Source organism: Temnothorax americanus, unplaced genomic scaffold (genome assembly GCF_048541705.1).
Source record: "Temnothorax americanus isolate GAGA-0224 unplaced genomic scaffold, ASM4854170v1 Scaffold63, whole genome shotgun sequence".
Lineage (NCBI taxonomy): Eukaryota > Metazoa > Arthropoda > Insecta > Hymenoptera > Formicidae > Temnothorax > Temnothorax americanus.
Genome location: NW_027509778.1, coordinates 728,427 through 749,324, shown reverse-complemented (window position 1 = coordinate 749,324; position 20,898 = coordinate 728,427). Strand labels below are relative to the sequence as shown.

Sequence of the window (20,898 nt, the reverse complement as noted above, 5' to 3'; positions counted from 1 at the left end):
GTGTGAGTGTGTGTCGTACGAGAGCGGCAGTCTGTATTGGTCTGTCAGGTTTGTATTCTGTACATATGAAATCGAACACTATTATCGAGCATTATTATCGAGCATTATTAATTACATTTACAGTCACGGTGACACTACGAGAAAAGCGACTGTGTAAAATAGGAGGTAGTGTAAAATTTGTGGAAGAAAGAAAATATTTAGTTCGAAACGGAAATACATTAATAATGCCAGCTTGTTGTGCAAAGAATTGTCGTAATCGTGCGGAACAAGGATTTCGTTTATTTAGATTTCCTCGCGATAAACAGCGTAAAGAAATTTGGAGCAAGCAATGTAATACATATCCGAAAGAGAATTCGAGGTTATGTGAGGTATTGATAATATTATTTGATGTAAATAATAATTGTATACTATGGTGTTCAATTGTAAAACCTAGTACAGGACAATTTGCAAACCAAAAATTATTAAATTTTATTTAATTAAGACATAATAGGTATCGAGACTTAGCAAGTGTGTTATTAATATACTAGGTTTTAAAATTGTGTAGTTAAACATTTGCTACAATTCTTGACAAATATAATAAATAGGCAATTAATATTTGTTGTCGTTGCAGTTTCATTTTGACGATTCACAATTTGAAGGTGAGCGGCAGGATGGATGGCACAAATTAAAACCCAATGCTATTCCTACTATTTTTGTAAATGAGGAAATTGTTACTGAAGGTTTACGAGATGAAACTGAATCTTCTGCAACTATTTTTTCTGAAGAAAGTTTACGAGATGAAATTGCATCTTCTGCAACTATTTTTTCTGAAGAAGGTTCACGAGATGAAACTGAATCAATTGCAACTATTTTATCTGAAGAAAATGTTATTAATGGTAAGTGGTAAATATTATGTTATGTTATTTCAAACATTTTAATCACAATCTTATCTTTTTTTGTAGACACAAATGTTCAACATGATGATCGTCAGCCTGTGTTTGTTTCCGCAGATACCGGAACTCAAACTGCGGAAGATAGTAATGTTACAACATTCCAAACTGCATACTATTCTAATAATAATGGAACAATCAGACAAGCCAATTTAATTAAATATTTTAAGAAAGAATTAGTTCACACACAACAAAAAAATAATATACTTAAATCAAAACTTGGAAAAGAAAGGCTGTTGAGATTAAAAGCTGAGAAGTACACAAATGCCCACATAAAAGCATACAAAAACTTGAAAAAAAATATGCAACACTATCGAAAAGATTGGAAGAAATGCCAATTCTTAAACAATTTGCATCAGGGTTAATTGGTCCACGATCAAAATGGTCTCCAGAATGTTTAAAATTGGCTACGCAAATAAGATATGCTGGTAAGTGGAATAGTTTATGAGTACTTGTTTATTCATGAGTGATAATGAAATAAAACAATGATTAATATGTTCTTTGGCTTACAGTAGGATGGAAAGCATATTTGTATTTAAAGAAAGATATGGGATTACCTCTTCCATCTTATTCCACACATTATGTAGACATATAAATAAACTAGATTTTAGCCCTGGCGTGCTAAAAGACGTGATTTCCTTAATGGAAAAAAAAAGAAAAACTCACAAATCTTCACATCAATCGGATTGTGTACTTTTAATGGATGAGATGGATATTCAAAAAACGTTGGACTCGTTGGAGTATGATGTCAGCACAGGTAATACAAAGCATTAAAATGGAAATAGATTTTTTAAATTAAATAATTAAATAGTTAAATTAAATAATTCATATAAAAATAGAGCTCATTGCCACAGCACCATCAATCTACTGGTCGTCTGTAGGGAGCGCCCCGTTTGACCACGTTGCGACTGATCACAGCGACCGTTAGTTGGAGTTTTTCCACTGAATCAGTTAATCTGATATTTTTACATTAAATCGGTGACGTGGGCAATCGGGTCCCACCCCATCTGTAACATGATCATGGTGACTTGACTGTTTTTGTACAGTCAATTTAATACAAGAATTTTTTGGAAAATGAACAACATGATAGACGAGTATGCAGTTCCTGGAAATAACTGTTATTTACGGAATAAATAGACCAATTAGTATTTTTAGTACTTATTAAAAGTAGAAAGTAGTATTAGTAATAAGATAGTAGATATTTATTAAAATTACAAAATGGTTTTTTAATATTGGTATCTCAATTAAAGTAACACGATGAAATAAGTAAGTGCATTCTATTATTGTGAATAAGAAATAACTTATTAACATTGTATATTTATTTCATTTTGTATAAATTAAGCACCCACTTTACACTTATATATACTCTCCAACAATTTTTTCCAATCCAAATCCAAAAAATTCTTTACTTTATTGTACAACTTTAGATTATTAGTTAAAATTTTTCTATTTAATTTGCATTTTTCCTAATTTTCACATAAATTTTGATGTTTCTTACGTATGTAGTAATAAATTATATCTATATTTATTGTTCCTTCTCTTTGTGTTTTATTTACGGCTTTAGGGTCTTTCATCGGTCAAACAACATGTAAAGATAAAAATACACTAAGTTCAAGTGTTGTTGTTTTTATGCTGAGAGGATTAAATGAAAATTGGAAACAGAACATCGCGTGGCATCTTACAACAAAATCATCAGATGAAGAAGACATGTGTAAATTAATTTTAGAAATAATTGAGGATGTAGAAAAAATAGGTTACAAAGTACACGGTCTTGTCTCAGATATGGGATCAAAGAACCAAGCTGTTTGGCGAACATTAGGTTTCAAAGTGGGCAAAGATAATAACACACCTTTTATAACTCATCCTGTACGACCGGATGAATCTTTATATATATTTCCAGATGTTCCTCATCTATTAAAAAATTTACGATCAGCTCTAATGAATAATCTGATTATAAAAGTAGCTGTAACGGTTATGCAATCTGAAGGATTACCTTGTAATGAAGTTCGGTTTCGATATCTCGAGCAATTAGAAGAAATTCAAAGACTTTATCAGTTGAAACTTGCGCCAAATATCACTACAGATATCTTGAAACCTTCAAATTTCAATAAAATGAATGTTGCAGCTGCAGCTCATATATTTTCGGAGAGAACAGCAGCCGCTTTAGAGACTTTAGTACAACTAAAAATTATAGAACGAGATGCGTTAACTACAGCTTGGTTCTTAAGAACAGTCAGATCCTGGTTTAATGTTATGAATGGTAGATATCAAAACGATGCAATCACACCAGGAAATAAACAGAAAAAAGTAGCAATTATTGATAACTTCTTGTATTTAATTGAGCATATTGTAATTGGAGGAGCATGGAAGCCAGTTCAAACTGGTATCAAAATATCAGCTTTAAATTCGATGTGGATTGTAGACAAACTTTTTAAAGATGGTTATCATTACTTTTTCACCTCTCGCTTAAATCAGGATGCTTTGGAAAACTTATTTTCTACATTGCGAAGACATGGAAATGTTAACCCAACGGCTTTACAAGTAAAAAGATGTCTTTGTCTTATTACTACTTGTCAATTTGTTGACAATCATAAGACAAAAAAAAGTTATGAATCTGATGATGATGAACATTACATTGATTTTTTTACTTTAAAACAAAGTATAAATAAAAATGAAGAAAAAGATACAAGTATTCCACCTTACAAATGTATGAATGTACCATACGCAGATGAACAAGATTATAGCTATGTTAAACCCATAGAAAATACAATTCAATGTAATGTCATCAATAATGTTATTGGAAGTGCCATATCTTACGTTCTCCGCAAACATTACGTTTGTCGATCATGTGCAATGACACTTACTACGAATGACAGCAATCGGTTTTCGATTTATACCAAAATTCTTTCCTTCGGATTTTTAGAAAATCCTTCTACTCCACTTTTTAAATACATAACTGCAGTCGAAGCACATCTTCAAGAGCATTTGCATCAGTGTGCGCTACATCCTCAATTATTTGAACACTTATTACTTATGATTAAAACTTGGGTACATTCTACCATACCACCCTGTAAATCTTGTAATGCATTTCAAAATATTGTCCGCCGCTATATTCACATTCGTCAAATTATTCATGTTAATAACCAAAAGAAAATAATTAAACAGTCGAAACATAAATCTTTTGGTTCAAAAAGTGCATTCAGACAAGTGTTTAGTTAATAATTTCAGTTAATAATTCTCATAAATTATATACTTTTTGATGTGATATTACATTTATAATAACATATTTTATGTTAAGAAAAATAAATATAACTGAGAATTTATATGTCATGGTTTTTTATTTTTATATAAAATAATAACACATACGTTACATATTTTCAAAATTACTATATCGTTACAATTTATAATAATTACGTTTCAAACAATTGTTAAATGTAAATAAATATTTAAATCTCTATTACTAACAATTCATTACATTAATTTTATTATCAAAACACTTTATTTCCTTTTATTTTACCATTTCTTGTTGTAATTTTAATTGCATTTACTTTTCAAACAACTCTTGTCTACCCTTAACCTCTATTTAAACTGACAGCTGTGGCAAAGAAATGATTACTTTGAACAGCTGTAAGATAGCGACCGCCATTTTGGTGCCAATGTTGTTGAATTGGGTGAGAAGACCTTCCTTTGCGCCGTCGTCCATTTACCGACCTTGGACCCCACTGAACATCGATATAACCTCACTTTAATAAAGATCAACGAATATTGCCTCATAGCGACTCGATTACATGTGATCTGTAACTAAAGGGTGAAAAAAAAAGAGAAAATAAAAGTGTGGAGATGATTATCGATGGAAATTATTTCATTTTATAGGAAAAAGTGTAGTTCTGTAAGCGTGGCACAGAGGACCCCATCAACCTGCGTCACATTGGACCCCACTGAACATTGGTATTATTTATCATAAATATTTCAGATACAAAACAATTAAACGTTTTTGTACGCACTTTGGTATTGAACCTAGATCCCGACGAACGTCTTATGGATTTTTTTTTAACTGTAGAATCCTTAGAAATTCATACATATCAAAAAGTTATGACAAGTAAAAATTTACTCTGCAAGGCTCCAATTACATATCTGCCTTTAACTAAGGTATATATGCTTATTTCGGCATAATTTTTTGATGGAAGTTATATGTTTTGAAAACGAAAGTTTTCATACCCACCGTCACTATTTTGCAGAACGTTAATACAGAAAACTCGCACTGTCACATTGGACCCCGTGGCTCAAGGGAGCCCACTCTCCCCTACGTTGAATATTTTGTAAATATTATTATAATGTCCGGAAAATAAAAGATTATAATAAATATTTTAAAATAAAGTGTAAATAATTATCATCAATATTATTAAAGTAGTTTTTAATTTATGTTATAAATATTTATAGAAATAATTACTGTAAGTTAAGTGGAAATTGTGAAACTATTATAGCTTCGTGCTGTGAGATGTAGGCTATACGGTTCATTTTGGCGTTACGAATTTCGAAAAATGTTTGATTGATAAATCAGATGTACGGTATATTCTGCCAAAATAACAAAGATAACGCTCTCAATAACGATAAATAAACAAAACAAGGCAAATGAGAGCTCGTTCGCGACGATGGACGGGCGACAGTAATAAAATATTACAAAAATTGAATAAAATATATATAATAAAGTAAACGTTTCGGTCCTTGATTTGGACCCTCCTCAGTACATATAGCTAGTCGAGTGAAATGCAGTGGTCACAAGTAGTCAAAAATGCCGCGTAATACTTATTGTATTACGCGGAGAGATGGTGTCGTATATCTTATCAATTTGACTGTCAGGTAACTCTTGTGATCACTTTTTAAGGTATGACTATATATATTTGTTTAATTTATTTCTTTTTATGTGGAATTAAGGTAACAGTCACGTTGAGGATACGAGATCCACACTCTCATAATCGGAGAGCGGAATAACTGCATTTTTGACTACTTGTGACCACTGCATTTCACTCGACCAGCTATATGTACTGAGGAAGGTCCAAACCAAGGACCGAAACGTTTACTTTATTATATATATTTTATTCAAATATTGTTGAATTTGTAATATTTTATTACTGTCGCCCGTCCATCGTCGCGAACAAGCTCTCATTTGCCTTGTTTTGTTTAATTTTGCCAAAATCATTTGTATTTCTGCTGCTCTACTTCTTACGCAAGCATCTGCCGTAATTCTTGTTGAATTCTGCTGTATGTGCTAGTTTGCAACAATGCCGCTAGGCGGCGCATAATGGTAAAACTAACTCGCAAGTAAATTTCAGTTGGGATCTAATATAAGCAGGCCTCCGGCGAAGCGCGAAGCAAAATCATGACATTCGCGACAATCTTCGCCAGCAATACAACGCAAGGCTTACCCAACACCACTGCGGTGTTATAAATATAAAAAATATTTTTGTAAATTATTTTAATCTTTCTATGAAATATTTTAAAAATATTTTGTGTTCTATGGGTAGCAGTAGGCGCTGCTACAAATCTAGCGCGATTATGTTGCATTGCGATTTGCGCAAGCATCTGCCACATTTCTTGCATTATTTTGCTATATGTAAATGCATACACATATCTTCCACAATTCTGTTGCACTACGACGAGAACAAGTTTCTGCCAACAGAAAAATAGTCAAAGTTGGAAATAGAAAACGCATGATCTGCCCGAAAGTTAGTGCACGACTTTCGTGCAGTTTTACAGCAGAATTACAAAGGATTGGTTACCAGGGTAGAGAGGGGGGAGAGTTTTGAGAATTTTGTAGTCAATGCGATCGAAACCCGGACTGGAGTTATTATTAGTGGAATTAATGGCGTTAAGGAATTCACTAAAGATGAAGGGCTGATCTATCCAGGAGAAAGGATTATTGTAGTCATACCGATCTTTAAGGGCTAGAAGGTCTATGCGTTCGGAAAAGCAAGCCGGGGGGGGGGGTGATGGTGGACATAGCCTCATCGGCAAGAGCGTCGTCGACCGCGGATGGATTAGAGGAAGGAGCCAGTTACGGTTTCGGAATTTTTTTATCATCTTCCAGATCTTAGGTGTTGGAGTCATGAAGTCGAGCGAACTGCAGAAATCTTTCCAGCCTTTTCTTTTGGCAGATCTGAGAATTTTACGAGTGTCTGTTACTTGAGAGCGATAGATATAGTAGTTGTTAGGAGTAGGGTACTTGCGATAGTTCTTGAGGGCTTTGCGCCTAGCTTGGACAGCGGCCTCGCAGTCTGGGTTCCACCAAGGAGCAGGGGGAGAGTGAGGGTGAGAATAATCCGTCGCTGTAGGGGAACTCAGGGAGGAGGAGGGTGAGGGGGTGGAGAGTTTGTCAAGGCTGTCTTGCAAAAGACTGATGAAGGTCTTGTATCTTTCTAGAGGAGCATCATCGGGGATCTCGAGAACTCTGTCTTCAATTTCTTGGGCACGGAGTTGAAATTCGTGGATGAGAGCCTTAAACTGTTCCTTGGTAAATTTATATTTATGGGAGAAGATTTGGTTTGATTTGATGGTAATTCTTCAGTTTAGCTACAGCAGCACAAAAAACGATGAACTTAGGTTCATTCGACGCGTTTTTGCACGAAACGAAAGAATCTGGCAGAAAAAAGTGTCGCTCTGCCCCGCGACGCGAGATATTAATCGTTAAAGTTGACAGGAATCAGGTTATGATTCCTGTCATACCGACGACATGTAGCAACACTGAACGTGTCCTGCGGCCACATGCGCATGCTCAGTGGTTGCACGCGCATGTAAAACTGCGCCAATTTTAAATGAATCAATCGTGCAGAATAACCAAGCATCTCGATTCAAGCAGTTAGGTCTCACGCTGAGAGTTTCTTTAGTTTAATTATGCGTGGGAAGCATGCATGTGCGTTATAATTTCGCCGAAGGCCCCCCTCGCACCCCCCGTGTGTGTGTGTGTGTGTGTGTGTGTGTGTGTGTGTGTGTGTGTGTGTGTGTGTGTGTGCTTCCCCCGCATAATTAAATTAAAGAAACTCCAAGCGTGAGACCTAATTGCTTGAATCGAGATGCTTGGTTATTCTGCACGATTTATCTGTTTAATGATTTTCGTTAAAGCAGGGCACACACACACGTGTGTATGTCCTGCTTTATAGAAGTTTTGATTTTCGTTAAAAAAAAGCGTCATTTAATCTATTGTACATAAGTTAGATGACGCGCTTTAAACACTTGGTAAATATGTATAATAGCGGACCCAGCTCCAATGACCTTGACCTTGACATATGTTGTCAAGGTCACCCTCCTGAATGACCTTCGGAAGGTTTTAGCCGTCGCTCGTTACTCGTTAAAAAGTTATAAACAAAAAAAGTTAGGAAAATATAGCAGCTATTTTGAGTATTGAAAAGTTCACTCATACACTTTCCACGCGAACCTAGGTCCACCCCCACCCTCCCCCTGCTTTCGGGGGATGTGCGGTAGCCCGTTCCTTGTTTACGTGTATACTGTTTATGCATACACAATATATATGTCGAAATAGTTCACGCATACACTTTCCACGCGAACCTAGGTCCACCCCCACCCTCCCCCTGCTTTCGGGGGATGTGCGGTAGCCCGTTCCTTGTTTACGTGTATACTGTTTATGCATACACAATATATATGTCGAAATAGTTCACGCATACACTTTCCACGCGAACCTAGGTCCACCCCCACCCTCCCCCTGCTTTCGGGGGATGTGCGGTAGCGACATATATATTGTGTGTGCATAAACAGTACACACGTAAGCGAGAAAGAAGCTACCGCACCTCCCCCGAAAGCAGGGGGAGGGTGGGGGTGGACCTAAGTTCGCGTGGAAAGTGTATGCGTGAACTATTTCGACATATATATTGTGTATGCATAAACAGTATACACGTAAACAAGGAACGAGCTACCGCACATCCCCCGAAAGCAGGGGGAGGGTGGGGGTGGATCTAGGTTCGCGTGGAAAGTGTATGCGTGAACTATTTCGACATATATATTGTGTATGCATAAACAGTATACACGTAAACAAGGAACGGGCTACCGCACATCCTCCGAAAGCAGGGGGAGGGTGGGGGTGGACCTAGGTTCGCGTGGAAAGTGTATGCGTGAACTATTTCGACATATATATTGTGTATGCATAAACAGTATACACGTAAACAAGGAACGGGCTACCGCACATCCCCCGAAAGCAGGGGGAGGGTGGGGGTGGATCTAGGTTCGCGTGGAAAGTGTATGCGTGAAGTATTTCGACATATATATTGTGTATGCATAAACAGTATACACGTAAACAAGGAACGGGCTACCGCACATCCCCCGAAAGCAGGGGGAGGGTGGGGGTGGACCTAGGTTCGCGTGGAAAGTGTATGCGTGAAGTATTTCGACATATATATTGTGTATGCATAAACAGTATACACGTAAACAAGGAACGGGCTACCGCACATCCCCCGAAAGCAGGGGAGAGGTGAGGGTGGACCTAGGTTCACGTGGAAAGTGTATGCGTGAACATACGACATATATATTAGTTATTTATGCCTTTCAATACTCAAAATAGCTGCTATATTTCACTTTGCATGCGCGTGCGACCACTGAGCATGCGCATGTGGCCGCAGGGCATGATCGTAGTCGCTGCATCTCGTCGGTATGACAGGAATCATAACCTGATTCCTGTCAACTTTAACGATTAATATCTTGCGTCGCGGAACAGAGCGACACTTTTTTCTGCCAGATTCTTTCGTTTCGTGCAAAAACGCGTCAAATGAACCTAAGTTCATCGTTTTTTGTGCTGCTGTAGCTAAACTGAAGAATTACCGATTTGATTTTAGCATTGACAGTGATATCAATGGGGCAGTGGTCGCTGCCGAGGGTGTCTTGAAGAACATTGATGTTGAGAAGGGGGCGAAGGAGCAGGATGCAATGGCAAGATCGAGGAGTGAGGGAGTGATGCCGGGAGGAGGGATGTATGTATATGTGGGGGGATTGATAAGGGTAAAAGGGAAGCGATCTAGAAGATCTATGATAATTTTGCCAGCCGGATTAGGAGAGGGAGCGCCCCAGTGAGGATGATGAGCATTGAGGTCGCCTAGAATGAGGGATTGAGGAAATTGATCTGCCAGGTTGAACAACTTGTGCCAAGTGCTTGGAGGACAAAAGGCTCCTGGGTGTCTATATATTCCGAAGAGGGCGGTACTGTTTCCATTGACAAAAATTTTTGTGCCGATAGCTTCGATGGAGTGGTCCGCGCTGAGTACGTTATCCAGGTTGATTGGAAAATGATTGATGGAGTTTCTAACCAGGAGCGCGGTACCCTGTTTGTTAGTGTCATTATCGAGTCTGACAACATCGAAACCATTGATTGAGAAGAAATGGTAAGGCCTGAGTAATGTTTCAGCAAGGAATATGATGTCATATTGTTCAGAAAGTTTGTCTATGTCTGGCTTTTTATGTACAACACCCCTGCAGTTCCAGTAGAGGACTTTGAGATTAGAGGGGGCTTTAGGGGCTCGTTTGGGCATTATAGACCGTAAAGATCCTGAATAAAAGAGCACATTTAAAGTGCTGCATTGTAAAGAGGGGAGTCACGAACTGCAGGGAAGATGGTCGGGAGGTTTCTAATGAAGTCTAAAATAGGGATAATGGAGTCGGGGGGAGGAGAGTTAGGAGGGATTGCTGATGATCTATTGAAGAGATGAACTGGTTGTTTTGTTGATGATGAGGGGGAGTCGTTGTGATGAGAAGGGGGCTTTGGGGTGGGAGACCGTCGGGAAAAGTTGTTGTTGAGGGGAGAGGAGAGATTTGAAGGTCCGGGAGGTCCAGAGTAAGAAGAGCGTTGAGAGCCGTTACGTAGGATTCCAGCGTACGAGGTAGGAGAAGGGGAGTGGAGGGGAGTGGAAGTCCGGTCGAAGCTAAATCGAAGGGTTTTGGGCGATCTGGAGGAGCTGGAGGAGCTGGAGAGAGAGGGATATGAGCTTGGAGGGGAATTGAGGATAAAAGGAGGGGAGAGGCAGTTCTCAACTTTGTTACGTGCTTCAAGATAAGGAATGTTTTCTCTAGATGCTATCTCTACTATTTGTCTCTGTTTAATACGCGCCGGACAGGTGGGATATATAGGGACGTGTTCTCCTTTGCAATTGATGCAGAGAGGAGGAAGGTCTTTTCTAGGGCATGTAGTTTGGTCAATATGGGAGTCGAGAGAGCATTGTAGGCATCGTGCTTTGCTACGGCAATTAGCGTTGGTATGCCCGTAACGGAAACATGAGTAGCAGCGTTGCACTGTTGGAATGAAGGGTTCGACTTTAAGTCTCGCTGAAAATAATGTTACTTCATTAGGTAAGAATTGGCCTTCAAATTTAAGTCTGACCGTTTTGGAGGGAGAGTAAACGTGTCCACCGTCTAATTGCACACGACGATTCAGTCTTTCGGCAGATAAAATTTTTATTGACGAGTTAAGATAACGAACAAGCTCTTCGTCAGTGAAACTGTGCGGAACGTCTTTGACTATAGCAGTACGCATAATTTTATATGCCGGAATAAAAGCAATTAGATTATGTGCTTTGAGGGTCGGATGCTCAATGGCATTGTTAGCAGAGGTATATGACGTAAATTCAGCTCTAATTTTATTGTTGCCAATAATGCGTGACTCTTTCAGGTCACTCCCGAAGGTCTCACTGACGATTTTGGCAATGATAAGAGCATCTGGGGCTTTGTCAGTATTCGCAGATTGAAATTGAACAAAAAACGGGGGGAGATCCGTTCTCGAGTATCTATTAGCTTCTCTACGGTATCTTTTAATAGAGCCGCCGGTATCGGGTGGTTCTTTGTTAGATGTAGGCAAAAGATTTTGAGTAGGGCGTTTGGTTCCCCTGTTTGAATTGTCATTGATTTTGATTTGTTCCTCAACCTCCATCACGTACGAGGGGGGGATATTTTCTTTATTAACGATCGTATCAATGGAGGCTTTTGAATGCGTCGAATCATGACTAGCATTAACGACGTCAGACGCGTTTTCCGGAACCGGAATGTTTTCGGAAGAGCCGAGTGGCATTTTATTATTAAGCGTGTCAGAGCTAGATTTATTCGCGGTGAGCGGAAAGAGGGAATTGTTTTTCATGATTTTCGGGATTTTGGTTTTGGTTTTAGATGGACTGTTCTTACCTCTGGGTCTGCCTCGCATGATTGTATCCGAATCGGAATCGGAATATTCCGAGGTAAAGCTGCCGTCACGCGGCAGAGAACTAAATAAAATGGGTTGAAGATCGGTTTCGCTAGATTGTGATAGGTTATCCTCGAAATTGTTAAACTCACTTAACGATGCAGTAAGATTCGTACTCTGTGAGGAGATATCTTCGCTGATAACCGGCCGGCAGATGGCCGAAGGCCTCTGCATCTCTCCGGCGTGATGCGCAGTAACGATATATTAGTTTCTTTAAAAGCGCAAAAACAAAATGCACAGCGGTATTCAGAGCCCGCTGGATTCAAGACGTTCACGATAAAAATACGTAAACGTATACAACTAAATGGTTTCGCACGTCGCAAGGACAGGATGTAACCTCAAATGCACAGAGGAACGGAAACGGTCCGCACGATGGAACGGCTCGAGTCGAACTTCCCCGCCTTGACCGCAAAAGCTTCTGCCGTAAATGAAGAGCTATGACTAGGGAGACTCACATAGAACGCCTCACTCCGCTCCTCGAACACTATTCCCGAACCCGTAGCATTGGACATCTCTGACCGTGATCCATCTGTATAAATCACCAAAGGGTGGTTCATCACGTACTTACGATTAAATTCTTCGATGAAGTCTAAATCCTTCTGACCGTATTTAAGGTCCTCCAAATTGTTCATAGCTTTGGTTTTTTTAACCGGGGACACGTCCTTACCTACTTCTATGTCTACTATAATACTGTCCGTCAAGGCCTCGTACTCATATTCCCACAGGTCATATATTTCCTTAGGTTGTCCAATGTACCTCCTGAGCGGTCTAACTTTCTCCCATGCCACTGATATAACACTCTTTCTTAGGTTAGGGTGTCTAAGTCTAATAAACTGTTCCTTATTGCATAAGTTGTCGATACTTCGTCGAATCTCCTCGTTGCCATATTTTAAGATCTTGCAGCAGAAGTTCCTTGCCAACATCAGGGCTCGCTCGCTAAGTAGATCGACCTTGGCCTCCGCCAACATCACGTTCGTGGGAGTACTATTTCTATACCCCATCGCTGTTCTCAATCCTAGAAATTGATCCCTTTCCAACTTAAGAATCTGTTGTATCGTTACCGGGGCGTACACAAAACAACCGTAGTCTGAAACCGATCGGACCAAGCTCTTATAAAGCATGAGAGCCGTACCTCCATCCGAACCTCTAGTGACATTATTTAAATAACGTAGAATGGAATTAGCCCTTTCGATCTTTGCCCTAACGTCTTATACCTGGTTCTTATACGTCATTTGATTGTCCACACGTAATCCCAGGAACTTAGCTTCTCCGTTGTTATAGGTACGCGTACCCCCTTGACCCGAATCGCCACATTCCTATCAATAAATCCACTCTTTGAGAATTCTACCAATGAAGTTTTTCGCGGCTCCAAATCCAGACCAATTAATCCCAAATTGTTGGCCACAATATTTACTGCTTTCTCTACACGTTTCCTGTTTTCTTCTCTATTAGGCCCTGTTGTGTATACAACTATGTCGTCCGCGAACTGAAGTACGATCACGTCCTCACTAACATCTACCGTAATGTCGTTCGTGTTTAACGCGTGCAGAATCGGACTCAAAACTGCACCTTGAGGCAGCCCCTTCCTAGATATTCTCTTAATCTTTTCTCTGCTACTAACGATGTACTCCACCTCCCTATCCTTTAACCATACCTTAATATACGATCTGATTCTTTTAGGACACTTCATTTTCTTCAGTTTCCTGTTGAGAATGTGAAATTGTACATTGTCATACGCAGACGAGACATCCAGAAAAGCCGCTAATCCGTAAGTACCACCGTGTATTGCCGCCTTAATATCCGCCGTCAACTTAGTCAGGTTCTCGATACAAGATTTTCCACGCCGAAATCCGTTCTGTAGTGGGTGTATTTTACCCTCCCTCTCTGCCCACCAAACTAGCCGCTCGTTAACCAAGCGCTCCATCACTTTTCCAACGCACGAAGACAAGGATATAGGCCTGACTTTCTCCTTATTAGCTTTATCAATGAAAAGGACTTGATACTCCCGCCACTTTTTAGGAAATCCATTACCGCTCCAGATCTCATTGAACAGACTTAATAGGAAATCCAAAGCTCTTCGGGGAAGCTGTTTTATCATCTTGTAATCGATGCAATCAGCACCTGGTGCAGAATCCTTCCTAATCATATTTATTGCTCTATACAATTTCTCCATTATGAATGGTGAGTCCATACAATTCTCTTCCTGTGATGGATGCTCATTCTCATCTTCTACTTCCATAGAGACCCCTGGCGCCGACAATTTGTCGATCTCTTCCCTGATGACTTGATTCCGATCTATCACCTGCCATTTGTTCCAGTTTATCTTACTCTTTGCTTTCTTGAAGGTTCGCATAACGTTCCACACATACGTAAGACTGGTAAACCTAGTGATACTATTACAAAAGTGGTGAAAGTTTTCCTTCTTTTTCTTCCTTAATGTTTTCCTTGCCTCTGCTTCGACTCTTTTATACTCGAACCAAGCGTGTCTCGAATCTGTATGGTTAAGATAGATCTTCAACTTTTTTTTCCTATCTTTAATGGCTTTCGAACAATCTTCATCCCACCATCTCACCGGTTGTTTTTCTTTCCTAATAGATTTCTTTGCGGGCTGCGTAGGTCTCTTATATCCCTCTCCTCTTCCAGAAGTGACGTTGATCGCCTTCTTCATGCTGGCCATAAAAATTTCATATTTTTCTTGCAGCTCTTTACCTGAGCATGTAACCTCGATCTTCTCCATTTCTTTTTCCATAATATCCTGAAATTTGTCCCAATCAGTTGTTTTTGTTGATAGTCGATTCGTGGTTTTCTTGTACACGAAGACATCCGTGTCCACCTCTATAAGAATGGGAAAGTGATCTGAATTCCACACATCCGGCAATTGTTGGTAACTAATAAAATCTATTATTGGAGTATCAGCAAAAACAGGATCCAAATTTGAGGCTGTCTGATTTTGGTAGTTCAGTCTGGACATGGTATCGACATTGACGCATAAGTATCATCCCGAGTTGAACATCTTTTCGTATAGATTTTCTCCATTAAAGTCAGTATCATTACAATTCCATACAACGTTGTGAGCATTGAAGTCACCCACTATAATAGAGCCACATTCTTCATTGTTGTATTTTAAGATGTCTTCCCAAACTTTTGGATCCTCTCTGGCTCCCGGTCGACGGTATATAGCTATAACATTGAACTTGATCGCGGTATTATTTATTTTGACGCCACATATATCAAAAGAATCCGATCTCACATTAAGATCCTTTATTACATTATATTCTATTTCATTTTTTATAATAATCGCTATACCTCTACTATAACCTGTACTCTCTATACCGATAACTTTATAACCAGTAAATGATAACCTTTGTAAATCTTTAATTTTAGTCTCCGTTATTACAACTATATCATAAGTACCTATATGTGCATCCAACTCATACTTTTTATTCCTCAAACCTCGGGCATTCCATAGTAGAACCTTAACCATATATTGGTCTTGGCTCCATTACTTTACCTATAACCTGCATGTTACCTTCCTTCCATTTACTTCTAAAACCTGGACATTCTCTATTGTATACATTTTCGTCTGTACCTAAATTCCAGCCATTATAGGTAGATCTTCCCCCTGATAGCCACTGTTTTCTTGCTTCTTCTGCTTCTTCATCGTTGTTTCGTTGCGACATTGTTTGGTGAGTGATATTCAACAGTAGTTTTCTGAACTCTTGTGAAGATTCCATAAGTTTCACGATAATTTCCAGCAATCCTTCGTTGGATTCTTGCCATTCCATCGTACTTCTTCTTCTTTTCCTCCGCTGTGTTTCCTCTTCGCTTTCACTATCCGAGCAGCTAAGAGCTAATCCCCTTTTCTCTTTTGAGATATCACTCTCTCTTATATTAAATTTGCTATAATACTTCTTTGTACTATATCCATCTATCCCACTCTTCTTAGAAGCTATCAGCTCCTTACTGCTAGTTTTAAAATACTTCGACTTATCGTACCTGGCTCTATTGACCTCTACCAGAGGCTCCCTGGCTCTGACCTGTGATAAGCAGGGATCCTGCACAGCGCTCTTGATCGATGCCCTTTGTACTGGAGGATCCCCTTTAACCGCGTTAACGAAAGACTTGGGAAGTGCCGGCCATGTTGCTGGTTTAATGAACCTATCATACTCGTTTTCTGGTTTATTTTCCTTGCCAGCTTGGATTCTTTTAGCTTCATGAAACGACACATTCTGGTATGCCATAATCACCTTGATGTCTCTGTTGTCCTGAAAAACCGGACAGCCCTTGTACGTGGATTTATGTTCACCACCAAAGTTTCTGCAACAAGCCTCTTTATTACAAGCGCCATGAAACTTATCTCCGCATATTGCACATCTCTCCTCGCTTTTACAAACAATCTTTGTATGTCCGTATCTATAGCATTTATAACACTGTTTGACCGCATCAACAAAGGGTCTAACCTTGATAAAACCCATATTATCATATATGCCTAACCTATCCGGTAATTTATTGCCTTTCATTGTAATAACAATGTTGTTCATCTCTTCGATGACAAATGATTTACCATCCTTATCAAACTTTTTCCGAGTCATTTTTTCCATTTGAATAACCTCTTCCTTGTTGACTAGTTCGTCCCACAGCTTGGGAATATCGAACGGCCAGTTTACTATTACTCCTTTGCACGAAATCGATCTATTATCAATATAGCCCTGCATGAATCCTTTCAGTTCTTTATCAATATTCTCCAAACACAAGTTAGCATCTATTATATTCTTAAACTTAAGCCTAGCAAAGTTAAATTGATCCATGTCAAAAATGTCTGGAAATAGTATATTACACTACAAGGGCCGAAAGTTGAATTTTCGGCCCTGCGCGTCATGATGCTCCGAGGCGAAGCCGAGGGCATCATGACGAGCAGGACCGAGATTTCAACTTTTGGCCCGCGTAGTGTATACGATTTTTCTTCATAGCCGGTTGAAAGTACGTTATTAATTTTACTTTTTTTAACTTTAAATGTTAATAAGCATGATTTTGATGCCTGCCCCCGACATTTGCGGCACGAGCGAAGCGAGTGCTGCTGGTCGTGGGGGCAGGCATCAAATACATTCGAAGAGTCAAGTCTTGTCATATTTTGTAAAAATAAATTAATTCCATTCTATCAAAAATAGATTGTATCGATCAACAGACTTCTTTGGCAACGTATCTGTATTTATTATCAATCGCGCTTTTGCATCAAAATTTCGTATAACTTCTTCCTCGTCTACGGATTCATCAGATGACATATTGTTCATTTTTGCTAGATTATTGAATTGACTTTAATAATATTTTAATATTAAATTAACTGACGAGACAGAACAATATTGATGACTATTTTTAAGGTTAAAGGGCGTTAAGGTTGAAGGTTATAGAGGGCGCGCGTGTACTTCTCACAGGGAGTAAATGTTAAACTTTCGTCCCTGCTATTAGGGACGAAAGTACGTACTTTCGACCGAGGTATGAAGAAAACTTTTTATCTTATGTAAAGCATCTAATATTTTTAACTTATTCATTTCTTTATTATTACACACCTTGTCGACACACAACTTGCAATGGACTATTTTATGACCTTCGAAATCCGACATGAATTTATCACAGCCCTTGTTTGAAGCACCTTGGTCATTCTTATATATATCCATACTACCTACTACCAAATTACCTTGGTCTTGTACATACACTTTGTGCTGCCGCTCAGTTACCTTACCGATATCGTACGTTTTATCCTTATTCAAAGAATCTTCCTTATTTGTTGTCATCACTTTACTTGTATCTTCCTCTGACAGCTCCATCTCTACATTGCTGTGTGATACATCTACCACTAACATCTTATCTCCTCCGTCCTTTCGGCCCAATTCTTTGTCCATTTCTTTCAATTCCTTGACACTTGCCACTACTGACCCGTCGATTATTATTTTTTCTTTCTCTTTCTTGAGCACGTTCTCATTCCTTTTCTCCTTCCCGCCAAAATCATTCTCCCCTCTAATCTTGCCATAACCTGAACTGTCTTTCGGCATATCGCGAAATTGGACCCCCCACCGAAGGGGGGCTCAAATAGAGATAAACTTTTCCTTAACTAATCTCCAGCACGTTCTACCACCCTCCTCTATCGTACTTCAGCCTCCTCTATCTCGCAGAATATCTTTATCTTACAACTATTTCAGCCCGTCAACGATAACACGTCCGCCATCTTCCCACAAGAGACCAAACGTTAAAGTTGACAGAAATCCAGGTTATGATTCCTGTCATACCGACGACATGTAGCGACCACATCAGATAGTAGCGACTACGAACATGCCCTGCAGCCATATGCGCATGCTCAGTGGCCGCACGCGCATGCAGCAGATCACGTGACAACTGTTTGGTTGGTGAGTCAGAAGTGTAACATAATTCGAAATGATATTCTTTCGGCGTATAGATTAGTGATGCTTTAAAAGTATTTAAGTGTTTAAAGCGCGTCAACTAACCTATGTAGATTAGTATCGCTCTTTAAAAGTATTTAACTGTTTAATGATTTTCGTTAAAGCAGGGCACACACACGTGTGTATGTCCTGCTTTATAGAAGTTGTGATTTTCGTTAAAGCAGGGCACACACACGGTGTGTATGTCCTGCTTTATAGAAGTTGTGATTTTCTACAATATATAAATATGTGCTTTAACAAATTATTTCTGTTTCATTAATTTCAACGTTTAATATCTGTAGCAGAAATAATTTGTTAAAGCAGAGATTGGTATATGAAAAGTACATGTTTGACGACTTGACAAGTTATGAAATCTCTGTTATACCGACGAAATGTAGCGACACAATCGCGAAATTTTAAAATGAAGCGCGCCAATACAATGTCTTGAACATCATCTTGTACATACAACATCTTGAACAACATCTTGTACCGCGAGCCACGGATTATTATTTATTTGCTCGACTGAATACATTTGGAGGTTGTAAATAATAATTTGAACGTCGCTGCGCTTGTGGCCACAGAACTGACAGAGTATGCGCGTGTGGCCACGGGGCATGTTCATGATCGCTACATCACGTCGGTATGACAGGATTTCTAACCTAAGAATCGTCAACTTTAACGCTAAATATCTCGCGTCGCGGGGCAGACCGCCGCATTTTTCTGCCAGATTCTTTCGTTTCGTACCAAAATGCGTCGAATCAGCCTATTTTTATTCATTTTTGAGGTGCAGTAGCTATTCTATATAATTACCATGCTTTTTAATATATATATCAATAAACATGTATATATAGTAATAAGGAACGCTGTAAAATCTCAGTGCATTCTATATTAGCACCTTCTATTAATTTCTTGCTATCCCAGGCGGTCATAGTGTCGACAATGATCAGTTTTGGACCTTTTATTAAAGTGCAACTGCAATCCGCGTGCATATTCCCGTCGTCCAATTTCCGAGAGAATCCGTCGAACAGGATAATGACTTCACACATTTTCGTGACTAATTGTTTGCCGCGAGTCTTATAGAGAGAAGAATGAAAGGGGAAAAAGAGTCACTCACAGACGATTCATACACTATATAGACACGGGTCGTAACATTTTTGCATGAACTTCATGCATTTTTGCAACATGATTATGTGACGACCTAACCTTAAAAAAAAGTCTCAGGCTGAGTTTCCACTGAGCGCGTCACGCGTCGCGTCGTCGTCCGAGTTGAACCAATCAAAACATCCCATTTCGATCCCGTCACAAGAATGTAATGAAATGGGATGTTTTGATTGGTTAACTTGTGACGACGCGACGCGTGACGCGCTCAGTGGAAACTCAGCCTCAGGCTTAACAGCTCGTCGCCCTTTCGTAATGTCGATTATAATGATTTTCATCATCGTATTCTGGTTTTACGCAGCGAAATAAGCGCGTGGACAAATTCAACTTTGTCAAGACTGGCGAGGATATCAGTATCACGCAATTTAACGCATTGTTGTCAGTTGATTTGTTGACAGTCGGCGATAGTAAAGGCGAGAGCGTGGTCCACGTGGTCTCGTGTCGGGACAATTTAAAATTGAATTACGAATAAAAAGGAGAAGAAGAGAAGGAAAAGGAAGAAAGCCACTATAAAAACTGGAAAGTACGAGCTTGAGATTCCGCTTATTTAAGAAATTCAGTTTTTATCGCAAGAAAGAAGTCAATCGGGACGGGTATTCTCATGTGGAACCAGTAGAACTAGTGAACAAAGGACTCGGGATGAGGCTGGTAATTTATAGACTACGTTTACACACGGCGGCTTATAATCCGGTTTTATAATTACTGTATACTAATCAATCAAAAAAATTTTCTTCTTATCATAATGATCATTTAAATATAAGCCTACTTTATATTTTAAACATTTTAATCAATCTCTTTTGATATATTATTTAAATGATTATTATGATCAAAAAAAGCAAACAAAACATTTTTGATTGGATAGTATATGGTAGTTATTAAACTGTATGTAATAAACAGTAATAATCGCTTTAATTAAAAGCCATCATAGTAGATGATTTACAGCTGCTTTTTATTTGTAGCTTGGAAATATGTAAGTACAAGTCTTGAATGCAGAAGTTTCCTTTTTGCATTAGGAAAAATTAGAGACATTTGATAAAGAAAGAAAACTAGTACTACGTTTACGCGAGCGTTACTTCTGTAGTAACTTACGATAATTCACCCGTTTACGCGGAGTAAATTATCGTAAGTTACTACAAAATCCCGTTTACGC

At 38.9% G+C, this 20,898-nt stretch overlaps 3 protein-coding genes and 1 pseudogene across 7 annotated transcripts in view; 2 read left to right on the top strand and 2 right to left on the bottom strand.

The window, feature by feature from the left end:
• The window catches only part of LOC143905555 (metallo-beta-lactamase domain-containing protein 1), a 25,727-nt gene extending 6,009 nt beyond the window's left edge, over positions 1-19,718 (bottom strand). For both annotated transcript variants that reach the window (XM_077421041.1, XM_077421042.1), the window contains exon 1: positions 19,486-19,718. In XM_077421041.1, coding sequence (XP_077277167.1) covers positions 19,486-19,636 — 151 coding nt within the window. In that variant the 5' untranslated portion in view covers positions 19,637-19,718. The remainder of the gene's footprint in view (positions 1-19,485) is intronic.
• On the top strand, positions 55-1,918 carry LOC143905552 (uncharacterized; annotated as a pseudogene). Its single transcript, XR_013259228.1, has 5 exons — positions 55-368; positions 611-875; positions 942-1,357; positions 1,442-1,686; positions 1,784-1,918. The product of XR_013259228.1 is annotated as an uncharacterized LOC143905552 (transcript).
• LOC143905527 (uncharacterized) lies at positions 4,466-12,330 on the bottom strand. The gene is made up of 3 exons (XM_077420988.1): positions 11,724-12,330; positions 9,756-10,476; positions 4,466-7,488 (listed from the first exon to the last, which is right to left on the bottom strand). Exons 1-3 carry the CDS (start codon positions 12,328-12,330, stop codon positions 6,681-6,683), a joined length of 2,136 nt encoding a protein of 711 aa, XP_077277114.1. The 3' UTR covers positions 4,466-6,680.
• The window catches only part of Ints9 (integrator complex subunit 9), an 8,717-nt gene continuing 7,524 nt past the window's right edge, over positions 19,706-20,898 (top strand). For all 3 annotated transcript variants that reach the window (XR_013259226.1, XM_077421034.1, XM_077421033.1), the window contains exon 1: positions 19,706-20,396. Coding sequence is in view for 2 of the 3 variants with exons in the window: in XM_077421034.1 (XP_077277160.1) it covers positions 20,388-20,396 (9 nt within the window). In the remaining variant the exon portion in view is untranslated. The remainder of the gene's footprint in view (positions 20,397-20,898) is intronic.